This window comes from Engraulis encrasicolus, chromosome 1 (assembly GCF_034702125.1).
Source record: "Engraulis encrasicolus isolate BLACKSEA-1 chromosome 1, IST_EnEncr_1.0, whole genome shotgun sequence".
Lineage (NCBI taxonomy): Eukaryota > Metazoa > Chordata > Actinopteri > Clupeiformes > Engraulidae > Engraulis > Engraulis encrasicolus.
Genome location: NC_085857.1, coordinates 32,664,264 through 32,690,045, shown reverse-complemented (window position 1 = coordinate 32,690,045; position 25,782 = coordinate 32,664,264). Strand labels below are relative to the sequence as shown.

Below are 25,782 nucleotides of genomic sequence, written 5' to 3'. Positions count from 1 at the left end.
TACACACACACACACACAGAGTAGAGCAGTACACAGACAGTTTAACAATAAGTAGGCTACCAAGAGAAGCTACAAATGCGTATCACTTGGCATACGTAGACAGCCAATCGTGTCAGCTGTATCTTTTCAAACATACTGCAGCCATTTCCTCGCCTCCCAGCTCTCTGATTGGACACAGAGACAGGGTCAGGACCATGATCTGGTACCCTCGCTGAAGTCAGACTACTTGCTGTCTTAGGGGTCAAACACACCAAAGCCGAACTGAACGGACGCAGGACGAACGCTGTCTTTCTGCTTAGTTTTGGACGGTGTGTTTTTCTCTGCCTTTCACACTGACAGCGTCGGCGTGCACGGCCAGTCCTGTTCAAAACCCCCCACAGCCAAAGCTAGCGTGCTACTTTGCCATTCATTTGAATGAGACACCGCCGGTCGCCGGCGTGAAAAACACGCTCGAGTTCTATTTTCCAAATGCAGCGCTGCTGACGCTTGCGCCGCTGACGCTCGCGCCACTGACGCTCGCGGCGCTGACGCTTGCGCCGCTGACGCTTGCGCCGCTGACGCTTGCGCCGCTGAACTTCGCGCCGCTCAGGCTCGCGCCGCTAACGCTAGCGCCGCTAACGCCCGACTACCACCGGTTGGTGTGTAAAGACAGATATGTTTCAATGTATTTTCAACAACGCTGTTAAAAATCGCGGCCGTTCCGCGACGCTTTACCGCCCTAGTGTGTAAGACCCCTTACAGATCGGAACGATTGTGCAAAGCAACATGGGATTTCCTAGCCTGGCTCTCACGCAGACCCTTCGCGTTTAGTGCATCTTCGTTCAACTTGGTGAGCTCGCATCCATCTGCGTGAGAACCAGGTTAGGGATTTCCAGGGCTAGGAACAAAACACTTCCAACAATACCTCACCTGGTCCTATGCAGAAACCAGCGATGATGCCCACCACACAGGCCACACTGACGTAGTGCATGAGGGCCACATGATGCTGTAGGGGAGACAATGACAGACACAGCAGAGAAAAGAGAACACCAGTCACACACATGGAGTCAGTACATTGACACGTGATATGGTAATGGACTGGAAGCCTAAAGGATAAAAAAAAACAACATTTTAAACATTTTGGGGGCGGTGGTACCTCAGGTGGTAGAGGAGCCTGTTCGGCAACCTGAAGGTTGCAGGTTCAAGCCCTGCTCTGCTCTGCCTGACCCCATCAATGTGTCCTTGAGCAAGATACTTAGCCTCAATTGCTCCTGGTGGCAGGGTGGTACCCTGCATGGAAGCCACTGCCACCGGTGTGTGAATGGGTGAATGTGAGACATGTACTGTAAAGCGCTTTGAGTGCTCGAAGGAGTGGAAAGGCGTTATATAACTGCAGTCCATTTACCAGTCCATTACCAAGGAATGAGGATGACTACACATTGTACAAGTCAAATTGAACTGAAAATGAATATGAATGAGCATAACTCTAAAGGGAAATCAGTTATACCCGCTACAAAAGAAAACTCACATGTCATATCATACAGAATTTACATGTGATATTTCTCATGACCAAAAACAAGGGTGTCGTGGTGTGGTGTAAAATATTTGAAATGAGGATGGAGAGAAATGAGGGTAGTGTCACCTGCAGTATGAGTGACAGCGTGATTCCTGCACAGCAGATGCCCATGAAGCTGAATCCACCAATCAGTAGAGGTCTTCTGCCCAGCTTCTCAATGGTGAAGCACTGCAGGAGAGAAACAACACAGTCAGAGAGGAATTACATTTTGTAATATAATATAATATAATATAATATAATATAATATAATATAATATAATATAATAGAGTAGAATAGAATAGAATAGAATAGAAAAGAATAGAATAGAATAGAAAATAACAAAATAGAATAAAAAAGGAATGCCTTTCATCGCCACTATTCACAAGTACAATTTTCACAATGTTACATTACAGTACATGGCTATGTATTAAATTTAGCCCCCGCTTTTTTTTATCAAAAAGACTTCGTAGGAACAGACTAGGGTTACAGTCCCAGTAATGTGGGGCAAGACGCCTTGCACAAAAGGACACTATGGATGTAGGAAGATCACACACATAGAGGTATGACGCAAGTTTAAAAACACCTCAAAAACAAACAGTGATTGTCTGTCATACGTTCATTCAGTTCAGGTAATTATATCCCCGAAACGCGGAGCGTCGGGGATGTAATGGTTTTGCGTTATATCCCCGAAACGCGGAGCGTCGGGGATGTAATGGTTTTGCGTGCACCGCCGCCGCCGCCGCCGCCGCCGCCGCGTAAGGTCTTTCGTGTTAACGCGATAACTTTTGAACGGATGTTTGGATTTGTCCCAGATTTGGTGTGTGAATGCTCTAGGGCAGGTTCATGAACTGATTCGAGTTTGGAGGTCAACAATGTCAAGATGGCTGAATTCAAGATGGCCGAATTTTTGTTTGGCCCATTACTACTGACCGGGTGGATGGATTTGTCCCAGATTTGGTGTGTGAATGCTCTAGGGTGGGTTCATGAACTGATTAGAGTTTGGAGGTTAACACTTTCAAGATGGCCGAATTCAAGATGGCCGAATTTTTGTTTGGTCCATAACTTCTGACCGGGTGGATGGATTTGTCCCAGATTTGGTGTGTGAATGTTCTAGGGTAGGTTCATGAACTGATTCGAGTTTGGAGGTCAACAATTTCAAGATGGCCGAATTCAAGATGGCCGAATTTTTGTTTGGCCCATTACTTCTGACCGGTTGGATGGATTTGTCCCAGATTTGGTGTGTGAATGCTCTAGGGTGGGTTCATGAACTGATTACAGTTTGGAGGTTAACACTTTCAAGATGGCCGAATTCAAGATGGCCGAATTTTTGTTTGGTCCATAACTTCTGACCGGGTGGATGGATTTGTCCCAGATTTGGTGTGTGAATGTTCTAGGGTAGGTTCATGAACTGATTCGAGTTTGGAGGTCAACAATTTCAAGATGGCCGAATTTTTGTTTGGCCCATTACTTCTGACCGGGTGGATGGATTTGTCCCAGATTTGGTGTGTTAATGCTCTAGGGTGGGTTCATGAACTGATTACAGTTTGGAGGTTAACACTTTCAAGATGGCCGAATTCAAGATGGCCGAATTTCTGTTTGGTCCATAACTTCTGACCGGGTGGATGGATTTGTCCCAGATTTGGTGTGTGAATGTTCTAGGGTAGGTTCATGAACTGATTCGAGTTTGGAGGTCAACAATTTCAAGATGGCCGAATTTTTGTTTGGTCCATAACTTCTGACCGGTTGGATGGATTTGTCCCAGATTTGGTGTGTGAATGCTCTAGGGTGGGTTCATGAACTGATTAGAATTTGGAGGTTAACACTTTCAAGATGGCCGAATTCAAGATGGGCGAATTTTTGTTTGGTCCATAACTTCTGACCGGGTGGATGGATTTGTCCCAGATTTGGTGTGTGAATGTTCTAGGGTAGGTTCATGAACTGATTCGAGTTTGGAGGTCAACAATTTCAAGATGGCCGAATTTAAGATGGCCGAATTTTTGTTTGGCCCATTACTTCTGACCGGGTGGATGGATTTGTCCCAGATTTGGTGTGTGAATGCTGCAGGGTAGGTTCATGAACTGATTCGAGTTTGGAGGTCAACACTTTCAAAATGGTGGAATTTTAATTTGGCCCATAACTTCTGAGTGGGTGGATTGATTTGCCCGGTAACTCCTTAATTTAATGGTTCACCATTTCAATGAATCTACCATATCAGGTAGGCCTACAGTGTAATAACCAGTGTAACAATATTTAATACCATGTAATACTAGTGTAATACCAGTGTAAAAATAGGCAATACCAGGTACGGTGATAACCAGTGTAACAATATGTAATACCATGTAATACTAGTGTAATACCAGTGTACAAATATGCAATACCATGTAATACCACTTACACACAAATAGCCTACATGATATAAGTACAAAATTGGTACATGGTGTCACACTGGTATGACGTGGTATTAAATATTGTTACACTGGTTATTACACTGTACCTAATGTGGTATATCCACTGTAATAGTGAACCATTAAAAAAGTGTTACCATTTGCCCCATTTTTTCCTTCATTTTCACAATAGTCATTTGGTTTTAAGCCTATGCACGTCATTGATCTATGTATAGATATTAAATATATTTATTTTATATTTTGTATTTATCATAAACGTTCATGAAAAGGTGGACGGGAGTGGTAGGAATGATTGGGGACTGGAAGCGTCGCGTTTCGGGGATATACCTTAAGCAGTCGAAGGCGACTGCACAGGCAGTCTAGTTTATTTGATGTTAAGCAATGTAGGATTGAGTGAAAGACACTGGCTCAGTATTTCTTTGAAGATTCAATGTAGTGGTGGTATCTTACCCCTGCCAGGCCGGCCACCACCTCTATGGCTCCCGTGCCCACTGTGGTGTACTGGATCTGTGACGGCGGGATGCCCGCATTCTCAAAGATGTCATTGGTGTAGAACCAGATCTGGAGATACAATAGGAGACCGTCAGAAATGTAATTTCTATTTCTTAGGTATAATGTCTAGTACAGTATGTGTGATGAAATTGAAAATGATTCGCACAGGATAACTATTACATAGGGACCCCTGGTAATTCGCAATTACCCCCGGACACCTGTGATTTCTCATGGCGTATTTGGACGCGATAAGCAAACGTCTGCAATTTACTCAATTCACAGACATTATAAGGGGGTGCAAACAGCGAGCATATGGTACATGGGACATGAAATTACCCCAGGACGTCTGTGTTTCGCCCAAATACAGTAGGTAATTTGCGGCGGAATTATTACTTCACAAATCACGGACATGGCGCATTCAAACAGGAATAAGAACTCTGACATTCTCCGCAATTATTCACAATTACAGGGGGTCCATAAGTAAGAATAAAATTCTGAGATCATGCGAGAGCAAAAGTTGAGGCCATTGTTTGTATGGATGATGTCATAATGTGAAAAACAGCTTGAATCACCAAAATTGTGCAAGTAGACTATCATCATCTTAGCGCTTAAGAAACAAACACACGCACACATGCGCGCACACGCACGCCAGTCCTTGACAGTTGCATCTTACACAGGTGACCATCATAATGGAGAGCACCTGCCAGTGCATGGAACAGTTATGCAGCAAAACACACACACACGCACGCACATACACACACACACACACACACACTCATTCACACACACACACACACACACACACACACACACACGCACACATACACGCACACGCACACACTCTCACTCACTCTCTCACACACACTGACACACTCACTCTCTCACACACACACACACACACGATATCATCTCACCGCATCGATGCCGGAAAGTTGCATCCCTGCGTTGACCATCATGACGGAGAAGACCTGCCAGCGTACGGAGCGGTCCCTCAGCAGCTCCAGCACGGAGACCGTCTGCACCGAGGACAGGGAACGCTGCTCCTCCTGCATCTCCTCCACCTCCGCCTGGATGTTGCTCTGCCGCCGGTACCACTTCAGAGCTGTGGCCCACACAAGACGCACAAACGCACACACACACACATTTTATGTACTTTATTTGATTCCACATTACAAGTTAATATGGATAGGAACCAAATGTGATGAATAATCCAACAACTATTTGACCAATTAACATTTTGCTATGGGAGCATCATTAAGTGTAAAGGAAACATCTTCTTTTCCAGATGAACATGCTCCCTATCACAGCTGATATTGAGCAGTATTTAGCTAGCTGTCTGGACCTTCTTTTACTTAGTCCACTGATGTTAAGTCCACTGACCACCAGCCTATGCACATGGCCTAGACTGCCAAATACAAGAACAATGAGTACACATGCATAGCCACAGCTTTCAATGGCAGATGTTAGAGGATGGTATTTCAGTTTTTTTGTACAGAAGGATTCCTCCATGAACAGGTCAAAGGCACAGGCTACTTAAAAGAGTCTGACTATTTTTTCCTCTTGTGATATGCAAATGATGTCTGGTGTGTTGGGAATTCCTGAGAAGCAGTCTGTGGGTGACTCAAACCAGTGGGGCTTGACAGAGGTATGTACATGCACACACACGCACACACACACACACAGAGTTATTGTGTTACAGATATAGTTACACATAGTTGTTATAGCGTTGCTCTGTTGCTCTGCCACCGGCACCACTTCAGAGTGCGGGGGGGTGGAGTTCAGTGACTTCCTGACTCAACTATCTATCTACAGAGGTGTAAGTAACTGAAAGTGTGGTCTCCTCTTTCTTTCCTCTCAGGCACATCAAATGGCAGTTATGTGTGATAATGTGCGATGCATATCCTATTGCTATCATATGTCTATGGTTCAGTCATTAACCCCTTAGTGCAGCACCTATATTATAACCTAACTGTCACCAAAATTGTAATGCCTATGTCTCAATCTGTTACTTAAAGTGATACTGTCATATTTTTGGAAATACGCTTATTTTACACCTCCCCTTGAGTTTTACCGTTCTTCTGTACTTTCAACTGTTCTCTGGGTATGGCAGTGCAAATTTTACCTCCAAGCCAGCTGTTAACATTCATTCCTATGAGACCAGTTAGCTGCCAGCTGGTTCCATAGGACTCAATGTTAACTGCTAGCTTGGAGGTAAAATTTGCACTGCCATACCCAGGGAATGGTTGAAAGTACAGAAGAACGGTTAAACCCTATTATTTAACTCAAGGGGAGGTGTAAAATAAGCTTATTTCCAAAAATGGGACAGTAACATTTTAAGGCTCTCACTGTCATAGCAATGTTGTGATGATGTAGTTGAGTATTTTCAGTAAATAGTGAATAGGCCCGCCGACGACCCCATCTGCAGTAAGAGGCTACCTCGGCACGCGGCACCGAACATCTTCACCATTTTCTTAACCTTTAAGAGTGTACCGTCACACCGGTGTGACGGGAATGTTCGGGCAGTGAAAGTTCTATAGAATTCTGGGCGTCATTCAATACAATATGGAATAGTAGAATCTTGCATTTTTATAGAACGCATTCTTTTTATAGAATGTTCAAAAACCCACCCTCTTAAAATTCTGCTAGTTCTGGCAGCTATGTATGATAATATGCTATTGCTATTGCTATGTCTATGGTTCAGTCATTAACTCAGCATGCAGCACCAAACATCTTAACCATACAAAGGGCATTATTCTAGTTCTGCTTTGGATGTTGCCTAGATTGTGCCGGTGATACCAAGTCAGGCCTGAAGAGGGCACCACAGTTCAGCACAGGAAGGTTATGCAGCAATACACTGAATTTAGGCACTGTGTGAAAACTGTTCACCATTCTACAATATAGTCAGCCAATTTACAATGGCTTATTTACAGACTACAGTGAACAGGGGAACACAATTTGGGGCAACCATAGCCTAATAGTTAGCCGTGAGCTGGTCTCATAGGACTCAATGTTAACTGCTAGCATGGAGGTAAAATTTGCACTGCCATAGCCAGAGAACGGTTGAAAGTACAGGAGAACGGTAAAACCCTATTATTTAACCTCAAGGGGAGGTGTAAAATAAGCCTATTTCCAAAAATGGGACAGTATCACTTTAAGGTCAGACCCTAGGTTGCAGGTTCCAATTCTCCCCTTAGCTTGCCCTACACCTCCATCCATGGCTGAAGTGCCCTTGAGCAAGGCACCTAACCCAACATTACACATGGGGACTGTAAGCAATACACTGTAAATATCTGGAAGTTGTTTGGATAAAAATATCAGCTAGGTGTAATTAATATTTCTCTCTTGACAAATAGACTTTGCCCATTGTGTTGATATTACTCTGCTCCTTTGACACACTGATGTATGCATGAGTGAAATACAGCCATAGTGCTGAAGTCGAAGTTCAGGTTTGTTAGCCATATCAACAGCATAAAATACAATTACAAGGAATGTACTTTGGTATGAAGACATAATATTCACTTGTCCAAAACACAAATACTGGGCAGGCCTCACTGTGAATATACATATAGGTGAATACTGTATTAAACCCATGCAATTTTATCGGATTCTAAAATGGATACTTTGTGTCGATACACGCTTGCAGAACAGCAAAACAAGAGTATAGGCCAAACATGACATCTTTTTAATCAGTCAGTCAAGTGTAAAGAAATCCTGCACACTGTCAAACTGTCCACCAGCAAACTTTAATACAATATTTCGGTTATCCAACCTTCTTCAGCTTCTTTACCTGTAACTTAGCCTGAAGAAGGTCAGATGACTGAAACGTTGTATTAAATTTTACGGGTCGAGTGTAGCCTACAGTGTGCTGGATTTCGTTACACTTGAATGTCAATCTCACTGGGATGATATTCTACGCACCTGTCCAACTACAGGAGTGTGAAAAAGATTTTTTTTGCACAATCTTTATATTCTGCAGAACACTGAAGAGGGACTTTGTACCACCTCTCACATAGACAATTCTGCTCGTACAGCACAGTAGGTAGCCCCAAGTATAAGGCACAAGAACAGGGTTGCCAGATGAGACTGTTGATTTCCAACCCAAATAATGCACAAAACCCATCTGGAAGCCCTAATTCCCGCCCAATTTAAACTAAATTCTATTGATTTCTATAGCTCTAAATTGGCAGAAAAACGCACTCAAATGCCATTTTTACCCTTTTTTACGAGCAGCCGACCATCCTAAACCGCTCAATCTGGCAACACTGCACAGGAATCAAGGCAGCAGGCAGCGTGTGGCCGCATTCTGACCCGTTATTACAGTAAGACTGGATTTTTGTTTGATCAAACATTGCCAAGACAAGTGCATGTGCTAGGCTAGCTTCCTAGATTTCTCAGCGAAGGAACTTGTAGTAGTGGTTCTCTCGCAGTGGCAAAATGAAGAACTACCAAAGGTTCCTTGAGAATCTCAGTATTTTGTCCAGTGTAGAGTGTACAGTGTTAAAGCATAATGGGTAACACTTTAGAATAATGGATGCAAAAAAGCATTATAAAGACTTAATAAATAATTAACTATTGATGAACAAAACATTAACAAACGTTTGTAAATGACTAGGAAATGTAAACAAATGCTTGTAAATGACTAGGAAATGCTGTGTTAATATTTTATATTTATCAAACATTTACAAGTTGCTTGTAAATGAATAAAATACTCTGTTATAAGGTGTGTAAAATCTTGCAGATATCATTTGTAGATATTTTATAAAGCATTAATAAAGCTTAGTTAATAATAAAAACATTTGTTAATGTTTTATTCATCATTAGTTAATTATTTACTGAGTCTTTACTAAGGAACATTATTATAAAGTGTTACCGTATAATGAAAGTTACATTACATTACATTACACTTAGCTGAGGCCTTCATCCAAAGGGACTTACAGTTATCTTACAGGGTATTGGTTACAGAATTGGGTCCTCATTATTACACAGTATGCATATGAAGAGTTCAGACGCAAAACCCCCTAACTCCATTTCTGAAGACCTGCACTTCTATATTTTTAGAGAGCCGGGTTGTTGGTTTGGTTTACATTCATGTACTTGATAATGCATATAAATAGTTATATTACATAAATAAAATGTAAAAAATATGCAATTTTGATAGCTTTGCATTAAAAAAAATTAAGATTAATTTCTGAAAAGGCACTTAGGGGGTTTTGCATCTGAACTCTTCATATTGAGTTGCGATACTGCTATTCAGATGACTTGGCCCCAGGCCTGGCAAAAGTCGTCAGCCAGCGGGCCTGCAAACAGGAGTACTTCCATTTGCTCAGGGCCTCAGTCTCCAGTCCGCAGTAACTGCCCTGCCCACACACACACACTCCAGCTCCGTGTCCCTACGTGCCTCTGTGCCTGTGCCTGCCACCCCCCAGCACTAATCCTGCATGCTTCTGCACATTAGTGCCCATTGGCTAGCTTTCTGCTCCTGAGGTAATAAGGGGCTGCAGAATGCTCTTTGATGGGCCCCCTCCAGAGTCCTGAAGAGACAGACACAGTCTCGCAAACTACTATTCTCTCTCTCTCTCTCTCTCTCTCTCACTCTCTCTCTCACTCACTCACTCACTCACTCACTCACTCACTCACTCACTCACTCACTCACTCACTCACTCACTCACTCACTCACTCACTCACTCACTCACTCACTCACTCACACACACACACACACACACACACACACACACACACACACACACACACACACACACACACACACACACACACACACACACACAAACACACACACACACACACACACACACACACACACACACACACACACACACACACACACACACACAAGACTTAATTAGGCCCATTATGGAAGCTTTGGATACTGTACATGTACCACAGTCTGTGCATGTACTGTATGTAGGATGTAGGATCATTAGTGCAGTAGATTAAAATGTAAATATGCAGGAATTGCAAATACTGACGCAGACATTGGTGGATTAGGATTACACAGACAGTCTGACAGTTATGAGTTTGCCTACGGGATTTGTCTCATTTATCGGGTTACAGTACAAACTCACTGGCCTACTCCACTGCACAGGGAGATGGAGAGATGAGTGCCATTAGTAATACATAATAATAATAATACCTTTGTTTTATATAGCGCCTTTCAAAACACCCAAGGTCGCTTAACATGATATAAGTGTGTGTAAGTATGTACAGTAGGTTTGTGCTTGTGGTCACTAGAAGCCAAACGTCTCCATTAGTGAGAGTGAGAGTGTTCAACTTGAGACACAAAATCCTTAGCCAGACTAAAATATAAATATCAATCAAATGTCTGCTTTTCCTTAGCCATAGCCATTCTTTTGTCTCCTCAACAATGTTTGATATGATTTTTGGTTGACGACTCTTTGAACCGGCTAAATCCTTTCTTAGAACTTCGCACACGACAAATGAAACTTGCCCGAGAATTGCTCGAGATGATCCTGTGGGGTAAAGTTCCACCAATTGTCGTAAGAGGGTCTTTCAGCCGAGAATCGGGACAATAGTTGGGCAGTTTGAGCCCACCTTCAGGGTGACCCCACGTCTAATCAATCAATAAAGAATCGTGGACATGTGTTCATGCAGCTATTACAATGTGGTGAGGAAGGCCCTGCCATCACCTAACGGTAGGACTACGTGACTACGCCGGCGACCCCAGTTCAATTCCTGCCCTGATCCTTTGCTGATCCTTCCCGGTCTCTCTCTCCCCACTCAGTTCCTATATCTCTCACACTGTCCTATCGCAATAAAGGTTACACCCCCACACAAATATATACTGTATACAGCTAGCCTGGCGAGCCAAACCCCTACAGCAAATTTGCGGCCTCTAGGGGCGTCTAGATTTCTAGGCTAGTATACTGTATATATATCAGAAATGTGGTGAGGCAATACACGAGTAACAGGCGACCCAACGCAGTCTCACCCCAAGTAGTCAATTTCTGACTACCTTGGACCAGACGGCAATTTTTGACATCTTGGGTATTCCTTCCACGTCACATTTTGACTAAGTGGCCTAACCCTAAACCTATTCATAAACCTAACCTCAATGACGTTATGCTGCCACAAGGGGGCGCCTTTGAGGATATAGTCAAAATGTGACGTGGAAGGAATACCCAAGACGTCAAAAATTGCAGTCTTGGGGTGTCAAAAATTGAGTAGTCAAAAATTGACTACTTGGGGTGAGACTGTGTAGGGCAAACACTACAACAGGTGTGGAGTAGGCTAGCCAGGGGCGGAGATATAGGGAGGGCCAGCAGGGCATCTGCCCCTGGGCCCTATTGTGACCAGGGCAGGCCGTATGGAGGGCCCTATAAGTGTCTTGCCCTGGGGCCCTATGTGCAATTGTTCCGCCAATGAGGCTAGCTAACCTGTTATGGTGGCATGGATGTTCCTCTTCTCGATCAGCAGGTACCGCGGGCTCTCCGGAAACCAGGGCAGGAACAGCAGCTGGATGAAGGTGGGTATGACCACCAGGGACAGGAACAAGGGCCAGTACTCCTCCTACAGGCAGGAAACGAACACCAGAGAGAAGAACATTGTTATTCATTATGTAAGGGTTAACGTTCGGCGAGAAGGTCGCTACCGTGGAATAGCAGCACGACAGAGAGAATCTTTAGACCCCGACGCGGAGCGGAGGGGTCTTGTTCTCTCTGAAGTGCTGCTATTCCACAAAGCGACCGACTCGCCGAAAGTTAACCCGCTTATTATATGGATATACTTAAATGATTCACACATGCGGGGACATTTCTTTAGACCTATTTAATGTTAAGATTGTTGCTGCGCAAAACAAAACAGTGCCGTTGTGGAACACCGCTAGGCAACAGCTAGGTAGGCTAGCCAGGACAACAGGTGTTGTCTATCACAGCAGCTGATTAGAGTGACAAAAGACCGGACCCCCTGCGGAGTGATATGAAACATTCACTTTAGCCACTGACTTGTATACAAGCCAGTGGCTTTAGCAGTGAACGTCTTGTTGCCATTGACAGCGGTAGCCAGGACAACGGGTGCTGTCTATCACAGCAGCTGATTAGAGTCTTGTTGAAAAATCGCTTTAGCAGTGAAAAGTCTTGTTGCCATTGACAGCGGTCTGTTATAGACCAACCCGTCCGTTATCGAAAAATAACAGACGTCCGAACGTTGGGGAGCCCCGTTGAAATGAATGGAGCATTCGACAGATGACGTCACAACCATATAATAACATTACATTACACTTACATTACCCCCCACCCGCTGATATAGGGCAACCCTTTCTACATCACAACTACCTAGCAGGAACTACAGCCAAAACCATGTTTATTCACATCATAGGGCAACACTGCACTTTTTTACATTCCGTACCGATGATCTGCTTTACTCAGTCAGGCCCTCCTCACAATGCCCCAATACACAATAAGTCCCAACTAGGGCAGGTAGGCTACTGTATCAATAAGCTTTCATGTGCAAAGGGGATTTATGGAAACAGCCACTACATGGACTCCACTTAATCAAAGGAATTAACAAATGTATATGTTTTCAGTCTCATTGTACAGTATGTAGGCCTACACTTTCTTCCCTGTTTCCTTTCATTTACATTTGTTAACTTTGTGAAGCACATTGAGTTGCCCCTGTGTATGAAATGCGCTATATAAATAAACTTGCCTTGCCTTGCCTTACAGTATGTAGGTTTACAGATAGTATATATTTGTATGTGTATGTACAGTATACAGTAGCCTATATGCTTTACATGGTGTGTGTGTACGTATGTGATGATTAAAGGCATTCTACAGTGTGATCTCAACAGAATTCCATGAAATTAACAAGGGTCCTTGGGACACAAAATCGGGGTCAGTTTGACCAATTTTGACAAAATTCTATGATGGGGTTGTGCTTATTTCACGTAACTCTGAGTTCATCTTGCATTCTATTCTTTTTCCTGTCTGTATGAGCTTGCTACCTATTGCACATGCTAACCAGGACAACCATTGATCCGATTAGTGAGCTCATTTTTCTCCATATCTTTTAAGTGGGCCATTGCCAAATCATTGGAGCTGGTTTAACCCAATGACCCCGTCGAGCACATAGTACAATGTAGATGTTTGTACGTAGGCCTGTAGGCCACTTACTGTACTTTTAGCCTTTTTATACTGTTCTGTACATACTTTGCCTTTTTTTGCTATTGCATTCTCCTTGGCTTTTATTTAAGGAGCCATGGCGGAATTTGGTGCCATTTTGAAGTGGAATGCATGAAAAAAAAAACAACTATACATACATACCAAAGCAGTTTGAAGAAATAGCCCAGCCATGCTAGCCAAAGTCTATGCATAGCATTGTTGGGATCTCCTTCAGAATTCGGATGCTAACTGACAAGTTTCGCACTGCCCAGGCTTCCCCTGCCGTCCTATGATTTGCCAACTTGACTCACCCTCCCATACTGGGATTCACAAGCTAAGTACCAGCCAAACCGTCAGTGATCATGATTTTTTTCTGATATTGGACAGCATTTTTGTCCCTGCAACTTCATATTTCAGGCGGCAATAAGGTCTACACCCTCCCCCCCTCCTCAGGCCATGTAAGGCACCCTGTCAGCGCATGAGTAATTTCGATGTAGCTGAGTCACTGTCGCCCAATGCTACTTGTACCATAATTTGGCTGCAATACATTTGCTGTGTGCAGTCATGTCATGTGTACGGTAGTCAGACCTTGCCCAGCAGCTCCTCCAGGCCCAGGATCTGTGCGATGAAGACCCCGACGCAGATGAAGATGCTGGGCATGAGCCCCAGGAAGCCTCGCAGGTTCTTCGGCGCTATCTCCCCCAGGTACATCGGCACCACGCTGAGCGAGATCCCTACAGGTAGCAGAGTCAAAAGAACATTGAACATGAGTGGAAGCAGGACGAAATACCATGGAAATTGGGGGGAAATTAGTGAAATAAAGTAAAAGAAGACATTGATGTGGCCAGGAAATGAGTGACAGGAGTAAAAAATAAAAAATAAAAACTCGGTGGGTGAGTGAAAGAAAGTTTGTGGAACGTTGAAAATGAGTGGTGATGCGGGAAACCGTGTCAAAAGAACATTGTAAAAAAGTTGAAACAGAACTGAAATCGAGTAAAAAAGTGAGTGAAAGAAACTCAACAGAACATAAAAAATGAAATCAAATGACCATTGCTCATAAAATATCATGAGAGGAGGCTTATGAGTAGATTAGACCTACTTCAGTCTTGAATACAGACCTGCAGTGAGAGTTATAATCTAGAGTTGCAAAAACCACTCAGGCCATGCAGATCTAACCTGACTCTCACCAAATCTCCGTGTATTTCCTGTAGTAGGTGTATGACATTCATTATGAAAAGAATATAATTGAATTGAATTGGATATGTATGGTCCACCAAGCTGTTGAGTGTAATACAGACAGTATGTAGCCCCCTCCATTGCACTTTTCTATGTCTCCAATGTGTATGCCATTCCCTGTTTATTTATTTGTGTACCCCCCCATTTTTCTTTCTTTTGTTGTGTTGTTGTGTGAGCACACCAAGTAACAACTGTATTTTTATACTGCTCATAGCCTATGGCTAAATAAACTTGAACTTGAACTTGAAGTAAATGTCTGGCTGTTGCCTGATAAGTGTCCAGGTACTGTACCTGAGTGCAGGCCGGTGATGAACCTGCCCGTGATGACCATCTCTGGGGAGCCACAGGCCCTGCTGGCCCCCATCAGCCCTCCTGCGATGAACACCAGCCCGGTGCTCATCACCAACGTCCCTTTCCTGCAATGGACACGGACATACAGAGGAGTACAATAACAGTCATTAATAACAACACAAATGTTTGATCTAGAAATGAATGAATGAATGAATGAATGAATATGTGGCACAAACAATGACCAGTAAAATAGTCTCTGATTAAAAAAGGGAATAAATATGAAAAGAAATGAATGAATAAATACATGAATTAATCAAGCAATCAATTAATCAATCAATCAATCTATCTATCAATTAGTTAATTGATCAATCAGACAATCAATCAATCAATCCACAGACCATTACGTTTGTGGTTTCCACATACATAGCAAGTTAGTACAAGTATTAGTTAGTATAAGCCCTCACACTGTTGTTATCAATATACGGGTCTGAGAGATTTAATATATGGAATGTCCTTTGAGTATCTTGCACAGCATATTGTGTTACAGTACAATGTGCTGTAATGTAACGTCATATAATGCCCTGTGCTGTACCTTCCGAATCTGCTGACGAGCATGCCCACCATGAAGGATCCCACCAGGCCTCCGATGGCGAAGATGGAGACTGTGACGGAGTACAGCACCATGATGGTGCGCTCGTCCACGCCCACCCCATTCCGCCGCACCAGCGTACGGTTGTAGAACTCCTTAATGTACTGTGCGGCAGAGAGACAAGAGGAACGTGTGAGGGGTTAACAAAACAATAGAATCTGCAGTACATTCCAGCGTACGGTTGTAGAACTAACTCCCTAACACTGTGGTGGAATGACGAGAGGAAGGAACACAGGGGTTTGGAAAACAATAGAATAGAATAGAATTGAATTGAATTGAATTGAATTGAATATTTATAGATCACCAAGCCAAAAACTTGTTTAACCATACACACACACAACATAACACACAAGGCCGCACAGAACATACACGTATTCTATATATATAGGTAAAACAGATAAAACATAAAATACAGGTCTTTGTAGTATGGCCTCAACCACTATGCATGCTATGTTAATAAACTGACAAAACATTCCACCAGCCCATTGTCACAGCTGATGTTAATTACCGAAACCCAATGCTTACTTCTACCTGAGACTATCAGATTATCAAAATGGCTCCCATGGAACAGTACAAGCACATACGGATTTTGGGTGGAGGTCAAACAAAGATCCTCCAGTCCTTTCCTGTTGCTTGTGGCCTACCTCCATGTTGCCCTGCCTCCATTAGCGCATTCAGGCCGACTGAGAACCGTGCCGGTGCCCGTTCCCGCACCTAATAGCGGACCGGCTGTAGTGTTCACGCCACAGATTTTAGCATTCACAAACCGGAAAGTTGGTTCCCAATGCGAACCGCAAAATACTAGGTTTTTCTTAGCCGTCAGCAGGTTCATCCGGGTAACACAGTCACGTGCGGGAAAAGTTCAGAACCCGGTATGAACACGGGTGGTTCGCCGATGAACACTTTAGTGTCGAACGTTCTGGTGCGGGCACCGGCTCCGGCTCCGTTCTGGTCGGCCTGAAAGCCCTACATGAGGAAAATTAAGAGGTTTCCCCTCTGTCAACTTAGGTAGAGCAACTTTAGGGGGGCGTAATGAGTTAATGCAAATGAGGTAATGGAATTTGAATTTTGCTTTCGTGAGATATTGAATAACAATTTTATCATCAATGACGTTGAGCCTAGCAACCTAGCCGACCACCAACCTCAACAGGACAGGAAAGGAGAAACTACAAAGAAGTTTGAGTTTCACCCTTCATCATTGTCAATGCATCCATTGCAGAGGGCAAGTTTCCTGTTCCGATTTGCTACATTGGGTAAAATTATAAAGAAAGTTTCGATAACCCAAAAGTTAATATTTGATTTGTGCCAGCACTACACACAAGACACCTGTTTCAGATCCCTCTGCACACGTTGCTGCTTGCATAAATTGAGACGTTAGTGAGTAAACATGTAAGGGTTAACGTTCGGCGAGAAGGTCGCTACCGTGGAATAGCAGCACGACAGAGAGAATCTTTAGACCCCGACGCGGAGCGGAGGGGTCTTGTTCTCTCTGAAGTGCTGCTATTCCACAAAGCGACCGACTCGCCGAAAGTTAACCCGCTTATTATATGGATATACTTAAATGATTCACACATGCGGGACATTTCTTTAGACCTATTTAATGTTAAGATTGTTGCTGCGCAAAACAAAATAGTGCCGTTGTGGAACACCGCTAGGCAACAGCTAGGTAGGCTAGCCAGGACAACAGGTGTTGTCTATCACAGCAGCTGATTAGAGTGACAAAAGACCGGACCCCCTGCGGAGTGATATGAAACATTCGCTTTAGCCACTGACTTGTATACAAGCCAGTGGCTTTAGCAGTGAACGTCTTGTTGCCATTGACAGCGGTAGCCAGGACAACGGGTGCTGTCTATCACAGCAGCTGATTAGAGTCTTGTTGAAAAGTCGCTTTAGCAGTGAAAAGTCTTGTTGTCATTGACAGCGGTCTGTTATAGACCAACCCGTCCGTTATCGAAAAATAACAGACGTCCGAACGTTGGGGAGCCCCGTTGAAATGAATGGAGCATTCGACAGATGACGTCACAACCATATAATAACATTAATTATTATATGGTTGTGACGTCATCTGTCGAATGCTCCATTCATTTCAACGGGGCTCCCCAACGTTCGGACGTCTGTTATTTTTCGATAACGGACGGGTTGGTCTATAACAGACCGCTGTCAATGGCAACAAGACTTTTCACTGCTAAAGCGACTTTTCAACAAGACTCTAATCAGCTGCTGTGATAGACAGCACCCGTTGTCCTGGCTACCGCTGTCAATGGCAACAAGACGTTCACTGCTAAAGCCACTGGCTTGTATACAAGTCAGTGGCTAAAGCGAATGTTTCATATCACTCCGCAGGGGGTCCGGTCTTTTGTCACTCTAATCAGCTGCTGTGATAGACAACACCTGTTGTCCTGGCCAGAGTCATGAATAGTCAATGGCTCTGGTCCTGGCTAGCCTACCTAGCTGTTGCCTAGCGGTGTTCCACAACGGCACTGTTTTGTTTTGCGCAACAATCTTAACATTAAATAAGAAATGTCCCCGCATGTGTGAATCATTTAAGTATATCCATATAATAAGCGGGTTAACTTTCGGCGAGTCGGTCGCTTTGTGGAATAGCAGCACTTCAGAGAGAACAAGACCCCTCCGCTCCGCGTCGGGGTCTAAAGATTCTCTCTGTCGTGCTGCTATTCCACGGTAGCGACCTTCTCGCCGAACGTTAACCCTTACTTAATGAAGGCCCTAAGGACTTGTATCTATTTTGGAACCTTTGATTCTATGAAGACCAAGCATGGGACAATTACACTATTCAGGATTGTAATGAAGGCTGGACTGGCCATCTGGCATAGTGGGCATTTTCCAGTGGGCCCCGCACCCCCGTGGGCACCTATTTTCAGAAATGCAAAAAACAAAGAAAAACACTGGTGAGTCTGCTGCTAACTATGAGGGGCCCCTCTGAGCCAAAAGTACCCGGGCCCTATTTCTCCCCCAGTCCCGCCCCGGACTGTAGCAAAGGGAAAGAGAGCTGCCCCAGTCTGCTAAGAACTTGTCACTTCAGGGTACCAAACACGTGGTTTGTTCGCAACACCAAAGACACCAAAGCCACACCAAGCTGTCTGCTACATCAAAGACTCATTGGCGTCATTGGCGTGACTGTCACAGGGAGCACACCCACAACCATCACACAGTCTACCATCACATACAGTAGCCATCTGTAAACATAGCATTGTACATCTGATTGTGCACAGCTGGGGCCTGTACTACGAACGCAGTTCAACCTGCCTAGAACTAACCCGGAGTTAACTTGGTAAACCGGGGTTGACCCATATTACAACGCTGATTAAGATGTTGGTTTGTCTACCCCGAGTTGCCAAAACTTGCACTGGTGAATATTAACTTCATAAATTATTTTCATCTCACTGATTATTAATAGCTAGCATAACCAGACGCCCAGTGTCCACCATCAAAACAACTATATATTGGCATATAATTTATTTTTTTAATTTTTAAAGTTTAATTTTGCTGACGGTTCGCTGGAAGAGGCAGATGAATTTTGAAATGTGTTCTGTGCCTTCATGCGGCAGAATGATTCTCACTCCCTGGACCAATCTGTTTCGAGATTCCAGCCAGACAGTAGTTCAACCCGAACTTAACCAAGACAATAAACTGCTAATGCCATGTTTGAGATGTAGAGTAAATTGCCATGGCAGCATACCTTGCGTCAAACATATCCACCTTTCTTAATATGGGCTAATCGGGAAGTTACACTGCTCGTGACTTAGTTACTCTGAAGTAACCCATAACCCCGCTTTGTAGTACAGGGCAGGCCCCTGATCTATTGCCTATGATATATACTGAATACCCATGAATAATCGTGTCAATGTAGAGTTGAATGTTTCATTTCACATGAAGTCTTAATTCTTTGGGATTTTCAGGAGTTACTATGTCTTGCCCCCCCCAAGAGATTTGGTGCACTAGGCCAGTGTTTCTCAACAGGGGTGCCGGGGCACCCTGGGGTGCCGCGGGCCCCCCTCAGGGGTGCCGCGGAAACGTGGCTGATAAATAAATTATGTAACATACAGTAATACATATTTGTCTAAATTGATAAGTTAATGCTAGTCAGTGGAATCTTTCATCTGCCATTTACACACAATAAAGTAAATATAGGTCGCCCCAGTCAGCTGCAACTTTGAATGTAGGTTGTGTGACGTCTCCAAATGCGTTACTTTTCTAAGCTTTTGTGGTATTGGATGCGATGCCATGTCACAGTTTGTTGCTTTGGGGTGCCTTGAAAATTTTCAGCAATTGAAAGGGTGCCTCGCCTAAAAAAAGGTTGAGAAGCACTGCACTAGGCGACTGCCTTGGCTGCCAATGGCTCGCCCTTATTAAAATGGACCATGGTTTATTATGGTATTACTATGATTATCATATGGTTCTACCATGGTATGTCATGAGTACTCTGAACCTACCATAATTGTAATATGGCTTACTATGGTATTACTGTCATTTTTATGTAGTAACATGGTTCTACCATGGTATGACATGATTACTCTACCCGAAAATCGACCATGGTTGTAATGCAGTAACCATGGTTTTACTAACACATGGTGATTTTAAGTAGCCTATCAACCAACCATAGTTCTAGTACAGTAGCTGTCATAGTAGTAGCCCTTACAAAGATTAACCATGGTTCTACTATGAAAACTAATCATGGTTTTACCATAGATTTAACATGGATTATGGTTAATCATGTGTTTTAGTGTAACCATGACAACCATGGTCTGTGACTATGGTTCAATATGGTTTAACCCTAGTATAGGCTTACTCTTTGCGATAAACCATGATTCCCCCCAAACCATGTTTTTGGTTTTTTTAAACCATGGTCGCCCACCCCAAAAGCCCATTTTTTAAAACCATGGTTTTAAAAAACATGGTGGGGGGAAGAGATGCATGGTTAAAACATAGAGCTTGAAAGTCCCGCCCCTTAGTTACGCATTTCACGGGACCTAAGCTGACCATCTAACAACATGGTAGCGAGTAAATATCTTCCGATCTCTGTCATTACATGCGCTGGGCTACAAATATGCTGTTTAAGAGGCTAGATAAAGATTATTCATGCAGAAGTATCTATGTTTTGTTCCGAGGCCGTCTGCATGAAAAATGTGAAGAAACACAGCTTTCTAAAAAAGTGTAGGGGTTTGTACGAAAAATTAAACAAAAATATCAGAAACAACATATGTGGAGCTCCTGGCACAACTCGAAGGGGATCGAAATATCATTTTAATACCGTCATTGGATTACATGCTACGATTTTCGGCTAAAAACGCCGTTGAGGTCCCATGAAATCGAGGGAAGTGACGTCACTTTCAAGCTCTATAGTCCTGAACCATAGTTGTCACGGTAACCCAAGAAAACACGAAACCCCTGAATAACTACATGTGAGTAGCCGTGGTGTAATGGCTAAGGAGTTAGACTCCAGATCACAGGATTGCAGGTCCGAATCCTGCCCTCAGGCAAGACAACTAACATTGATCCAGGGACTGTAACCAATAGCCTGTAAGTCGCTTCGGATTTTAAAAAAAAAGAGTCAGCTCACTGTAATGTAATGAATAACATTTAACCATGGTTAGTTGTCAGAGTAAAACCATGGTTAATTTTTGCATAGTTAAACAATGGTAAATCCATAGTTAATCCGTGGTTAAATCCATATTTAAACCATGGGCAAATCATAGTCAATCAATGGTTAAACCAGTCACAAACTGTGCTCAAAAAACCATGACCAAAAACTATGGGTAACTAAAAACCATGGTTCAGTTCTCATAGTAAAACCATGGTCCATTTTCGTAAGGGGCGATACACCTCTGCACGCCTGTGCTACCAACTCTTCTGCCCTTTGCCACAAAGAAAATCAGGTGGTGGTAGATGTTGAGGACAAGTCCATGTATGACTAACAAATTCACATTCACAACACCCACACTACATCAAAAGTGATTGGATAACAATGTGAATATTATACATATTTTCTGAATTAAGGGAACCTATGTTGTTTCATTCATAGCCAGAGAATGAAGGACAGAAAGTGGGCATTTCAAAAGAAAAGATGATCCCCCCCACATGCATTTGTACCACCATACTATTACCAGAGAGATTAGGGAGAGAGAGAGGTTCCATTGGCTCATTGTTTCCGGATTGTATTATTGCAANGGGGGGGGGGGGTCCCCTTTTAGGCAGACCTAGGCAGACCTAAGGACTGTTCTATTCAATGCTAGGAGCATTATGACACGCCCCTTTAGGCAGACCGGAACCTGGTCATGTTAGGTGCCCATAGCAACCTATTACATTGGCATATCTCTATATACTTAAAGAATCTCTGCTATTACTTTACACTCAGCATGCTCTTTAATCCAAACCAACTAACAGTTATTTAGGTTATTCAGGGTGTTGGAGACCAGGAGGGAGAAGGCCATTCTAAAGCCATGTTTACACGTATTCTTAGCAGATCGCAAACGCACAGCAAACAGCTGAACGGACAATTTGCGTCACTGAACCCCCAGTCTGAAATGTACATTGTCCGTCGGTACACTAGCGGGCAGTACGAGGTCCTGATTGGTCAGTGGTGTCCCATTGTTCTTCTCTACCGTGGATTTTTGATTCTCGGGGGTGGGGATGCCACACCCTCTATTGTCCCTAGAGTCAACTTGAACATTCACTTCTTCAGGAACTCTTTGCAGTAGGTCTGACATCGCCTACAAGTTCAATAAACTTAGAAGTGTCTTGCAGAAGGATGTTTCACATGTTTTAAGTTGGCTCTATACTTTTTTGACAGTGTACTGGTACGGAATTTGAGACGACAAGCTTCTGAGACAAGGTGCCTCACCACTAGCAGATGGCCGCACCATTCTTACGTCCTTGAGAATTCCTGAGACAAGAGTGTGAGAAAACCTACACCTACACACTAAATGAAATGTTGCACGTGTTCAAACTCAAAATTCAGAATGCGCTTTGAGAGGATTACAAATCAATGGCTGCTTTCTGCTTTTCAACCTGGTGATTTCTTTCTCCTTTTTTGTTTCATTAATCTGCTTCCTGGGATTAATGGGTGTAGCGGAGAGCGGTAGCCTACAGTAGCGTTGATGTGGGGCACTTAGTCATCTTGCGTCACGTGATGTGAGCACCGTTTCTACATTTGTAAGTTGCGAGACCAGTTGGCAGACATGGTGGCTGTGGCATTTTTGACATTCTGCCACGGTCTCACAATGTGTCTGTTCATTAGCCTGCCTCTTTTTCATTACATTACACTTAGCTGACGTTTCCATCTGAAGCAACTTTCACTTCATTTAGGGTATTCATCATATAGGATGCAGGTTATTGGATAGTGTCCCTGGGGCAATGTGGAGTGGAAGTTGCAAATTCAGTTGGCAAACACTACTGCGGTTGAAGCATTAGCTGACGCTTTTCTTCGAGGCAACTTACAGCTGTATAGGTAGGCCCTACAGGGTATTGGTAACAGTCCCTGGAGCAATGTGGAGTAAGGTAGACACATTTGCAAGCTGCAAGCTCAGTTGGCAAACACGACTGTGGCTGTGGCATTTCAGACATTCTACCATGGTCTTCCATTGTGTCTGTTTGTTAGTCTGCCTCTTTAAGATCACATTTAGCCGACACTTTTTTCGTAGCGACCTGCAGTCGCTTAGGTGCAGGGTATTGGTTACAGTCCCTGAAGCAATGTGGACTTAAAGGACCAGTTCAGTCAATTTCAACATACAGTTGTAATGCTGCTCACACTACCCTGGACTTGTCAGTACCTGAGATTTTTTTTTTTTTCTTCAGCCTTTTCCGAGATCCTGGTCATTGTAATGGGGGCAGCGCTTTGTTTACATTTCAAAAAACATTATTTATTTGTTCCCCAAAACATCCAAAAGGTTATACAACATCAGCAGACAACTAGCAAACAGCGGTACATTTTGGGAAAATATTTGGAGTAGGCCAATGCAATTTTTTTTTACATGTAAACAAACGCTGCCCCCATTAGAATAGCTCATATCTCGGAAAGGGCTGAGCCGAAAAATGTAGTATCACCGGGTACTGACAAGTCAAGGGTAGTGTGGGCAATACAACAGCATATTGAAATTGACTGAACTGGTCCTTTAAGAGGACCTTTTAACATTTGCAGGCTGCTTAGAGCAGTTGGCAGACAGTGGCTGTGGCAATCATGACATTCGGCCATCGTCTTACATTGTGTCTGTCTTTTTACATTACATTTAGCTGACACTTTTAATCAAAGCAACTTGCAATTAGAGAGAGGTCCTGGACCAATGTGGAAGTCTCATGTGCTATGGGGGGTACACTGTGCAGGAAATGGCTAAAAAAAAAGGTACTGCAACTATGCTGCTCATTGAAACTGGGTTGCCTATTGCCAAATTCGATCTTTTCATGAAAGTTTACTGAGTTGTAAACACATATTTTCAAGTACGGCCCAAGTACAGTCATTTTTGCTACTAAAAATGCCTATTTCTGGAAATTCAAAATGGCTGACCATGGAGAAGATCCCCTTTTTCATGTATGAAAAGTGCTATTTTCCCAGTCATAATGAATACTTAGAATTTGATGGTGGTGGTAAGCATTCATCAAAAACGTAACATTAGTGAATGGGTAGCATGAATTCTGGAAATAAACAACTAAAAATCTCACACAGTGTACCTTTAAGCGCACTTCAGCCATGGGAGAGATTGCTGGAGAGCACTCACATTCCTCCTACTGGTGTGGACTTGAACCTGCAGGCTTTCTGCTCACAAGACCCACAGCAAGGCCAACCATTAGGTGACAGCTTCCACTGTCTCTCTGTCTCCCTATCTCTCAATAGTCCAATTCGACTCAGCTTAACCATACCAAAAAATAACTCAGGTAAGCTTCACGCTGAACACTTAGAACCAGAAATCCGGACCAACAACTCCTTCACTGTCAGTAGCACCAGCGGTGCAGTCTACTTTTTTGAAGTGGGTATACTGTATATTCAAGCTTTTTTTGAAGTGGGTATACTGTATATTCAAGCTTTTTTTGAAGTGGGTATACTGTATATTCAAGCATTTTTTGAAGTGGGTATACTGTATATTCAAGCATTTTTTGAAGTGGGTATACTGTATATATTTATGCTATTCTAAACAATGGATCAATCAATTTTAAGTGGGTACACTGAAGCCCCTAAAATTTAGAAGTGGGTATACTCCGTATACCTGCGTTCTACGTAGACTACACCACTGAGTAGCACAATACATTTTAATGAATTGAGTTTTGCAGCAAGCAGGTGTAGGCTTGAAAGAAGACCAAGGGAACTACAGTAAGAACAAACCAAATACTGAAGTTTGTACTGTGACTACATGAGGGATATAGACAGAGGATTGGCATTGCCTTTAGACTTTCAGGAAGCTACTTGACAAGTAATGCAATTACTAGCATTAAACCGTTACCTTGTTAGCTGACCTCATTACGGGGTAGGTGAATGGGCGTATGGATGGGGAGTTCAGAGTTCTGCTTAAGGTCAACCAAAATTTGTCTCCAAATCATCGCTCATTAAAATCACTTGAGTCCCTCATTCGATTGGACATTGATGGGTGGCAAAGTGGAAAATGGAATAAGGGACTAATTGAAAGTCAAAACCTGCTAATGTCTCTGTAGCAGAGCTTGATTGGGTATGACTGGGGACCCATATGTGATACATCTGCAAAGATGCATACGCACGACCACGTGCACACACTCATGCACTCATTCACGCACCCACGTGCAGCATGCACTCTCACACACACACACACACGCACGCACGTCGCACGCACACGCACACGCACACGCACACGCACGCACACACACACACACACACACACACACACACACACACACACACACACACACACTCACACACACACACACACACACAGCCCTTGCATACATTTCCATTTCTGTCTAAAATGACACTATACTCTTTACCCATCATGCTCTTTGTCATGTCCATCAAATGATGTGAAATACAGTATGTGTAGGCCTACAGTAGCACATGTGCA

The 25,782-nt window shown here is 43.4% G+C and overlaps 1 protein-coding gene across 1 annotated transcript in view; it reads right to left on the bottom strand.

Moving 5' to 3' along the window:
• The window catches only part of LOC134457033 (solute carrier family 2, facilitated glucose transporter member 9-like), a 49,308-nt gene that overhangs the window by 5,195 nt on the left and 18,331 nt on the right, over positions 1 to 25,782 (bottom strand). The window contains exons 4-11 of the mRNA XM_063208770.1: positions 15,686 to 15,846; positions 15,094 to 15,218; positions 14,155 to 14,300; positions 11,845 to 11,977; positions 5,347 to 5,534; positions 4,391 to 4,501; positions 1,622 to 1,723; positions 910 to 985 (exon numbers count right to left, since the gene is read on the bottom strand). Coding sequence (XP_063064840.1) covers positions 910 to 985; positions 1,622 to 1,723; positions 4,391 to 4,501; positions 5,347 to 5,534; positions 11,845 to 11,977; positions 14,155 to 14,300; positions 15,094 to 15,218; positions 15,686 to 15,846 — 1,042 coding nt within the window. The remainder of the gene's footprint in view (positions 1 to 909; positions 986 to 1,621; positions 1,724 to 4,390; positions 4,502 to 5,346; positions 5,535 to 11,844; positions 11,978 to 14,154; positions 14,301 to 15,093; positions 15,219 to 15,685; positions 15,847 to 25,782) is intronic.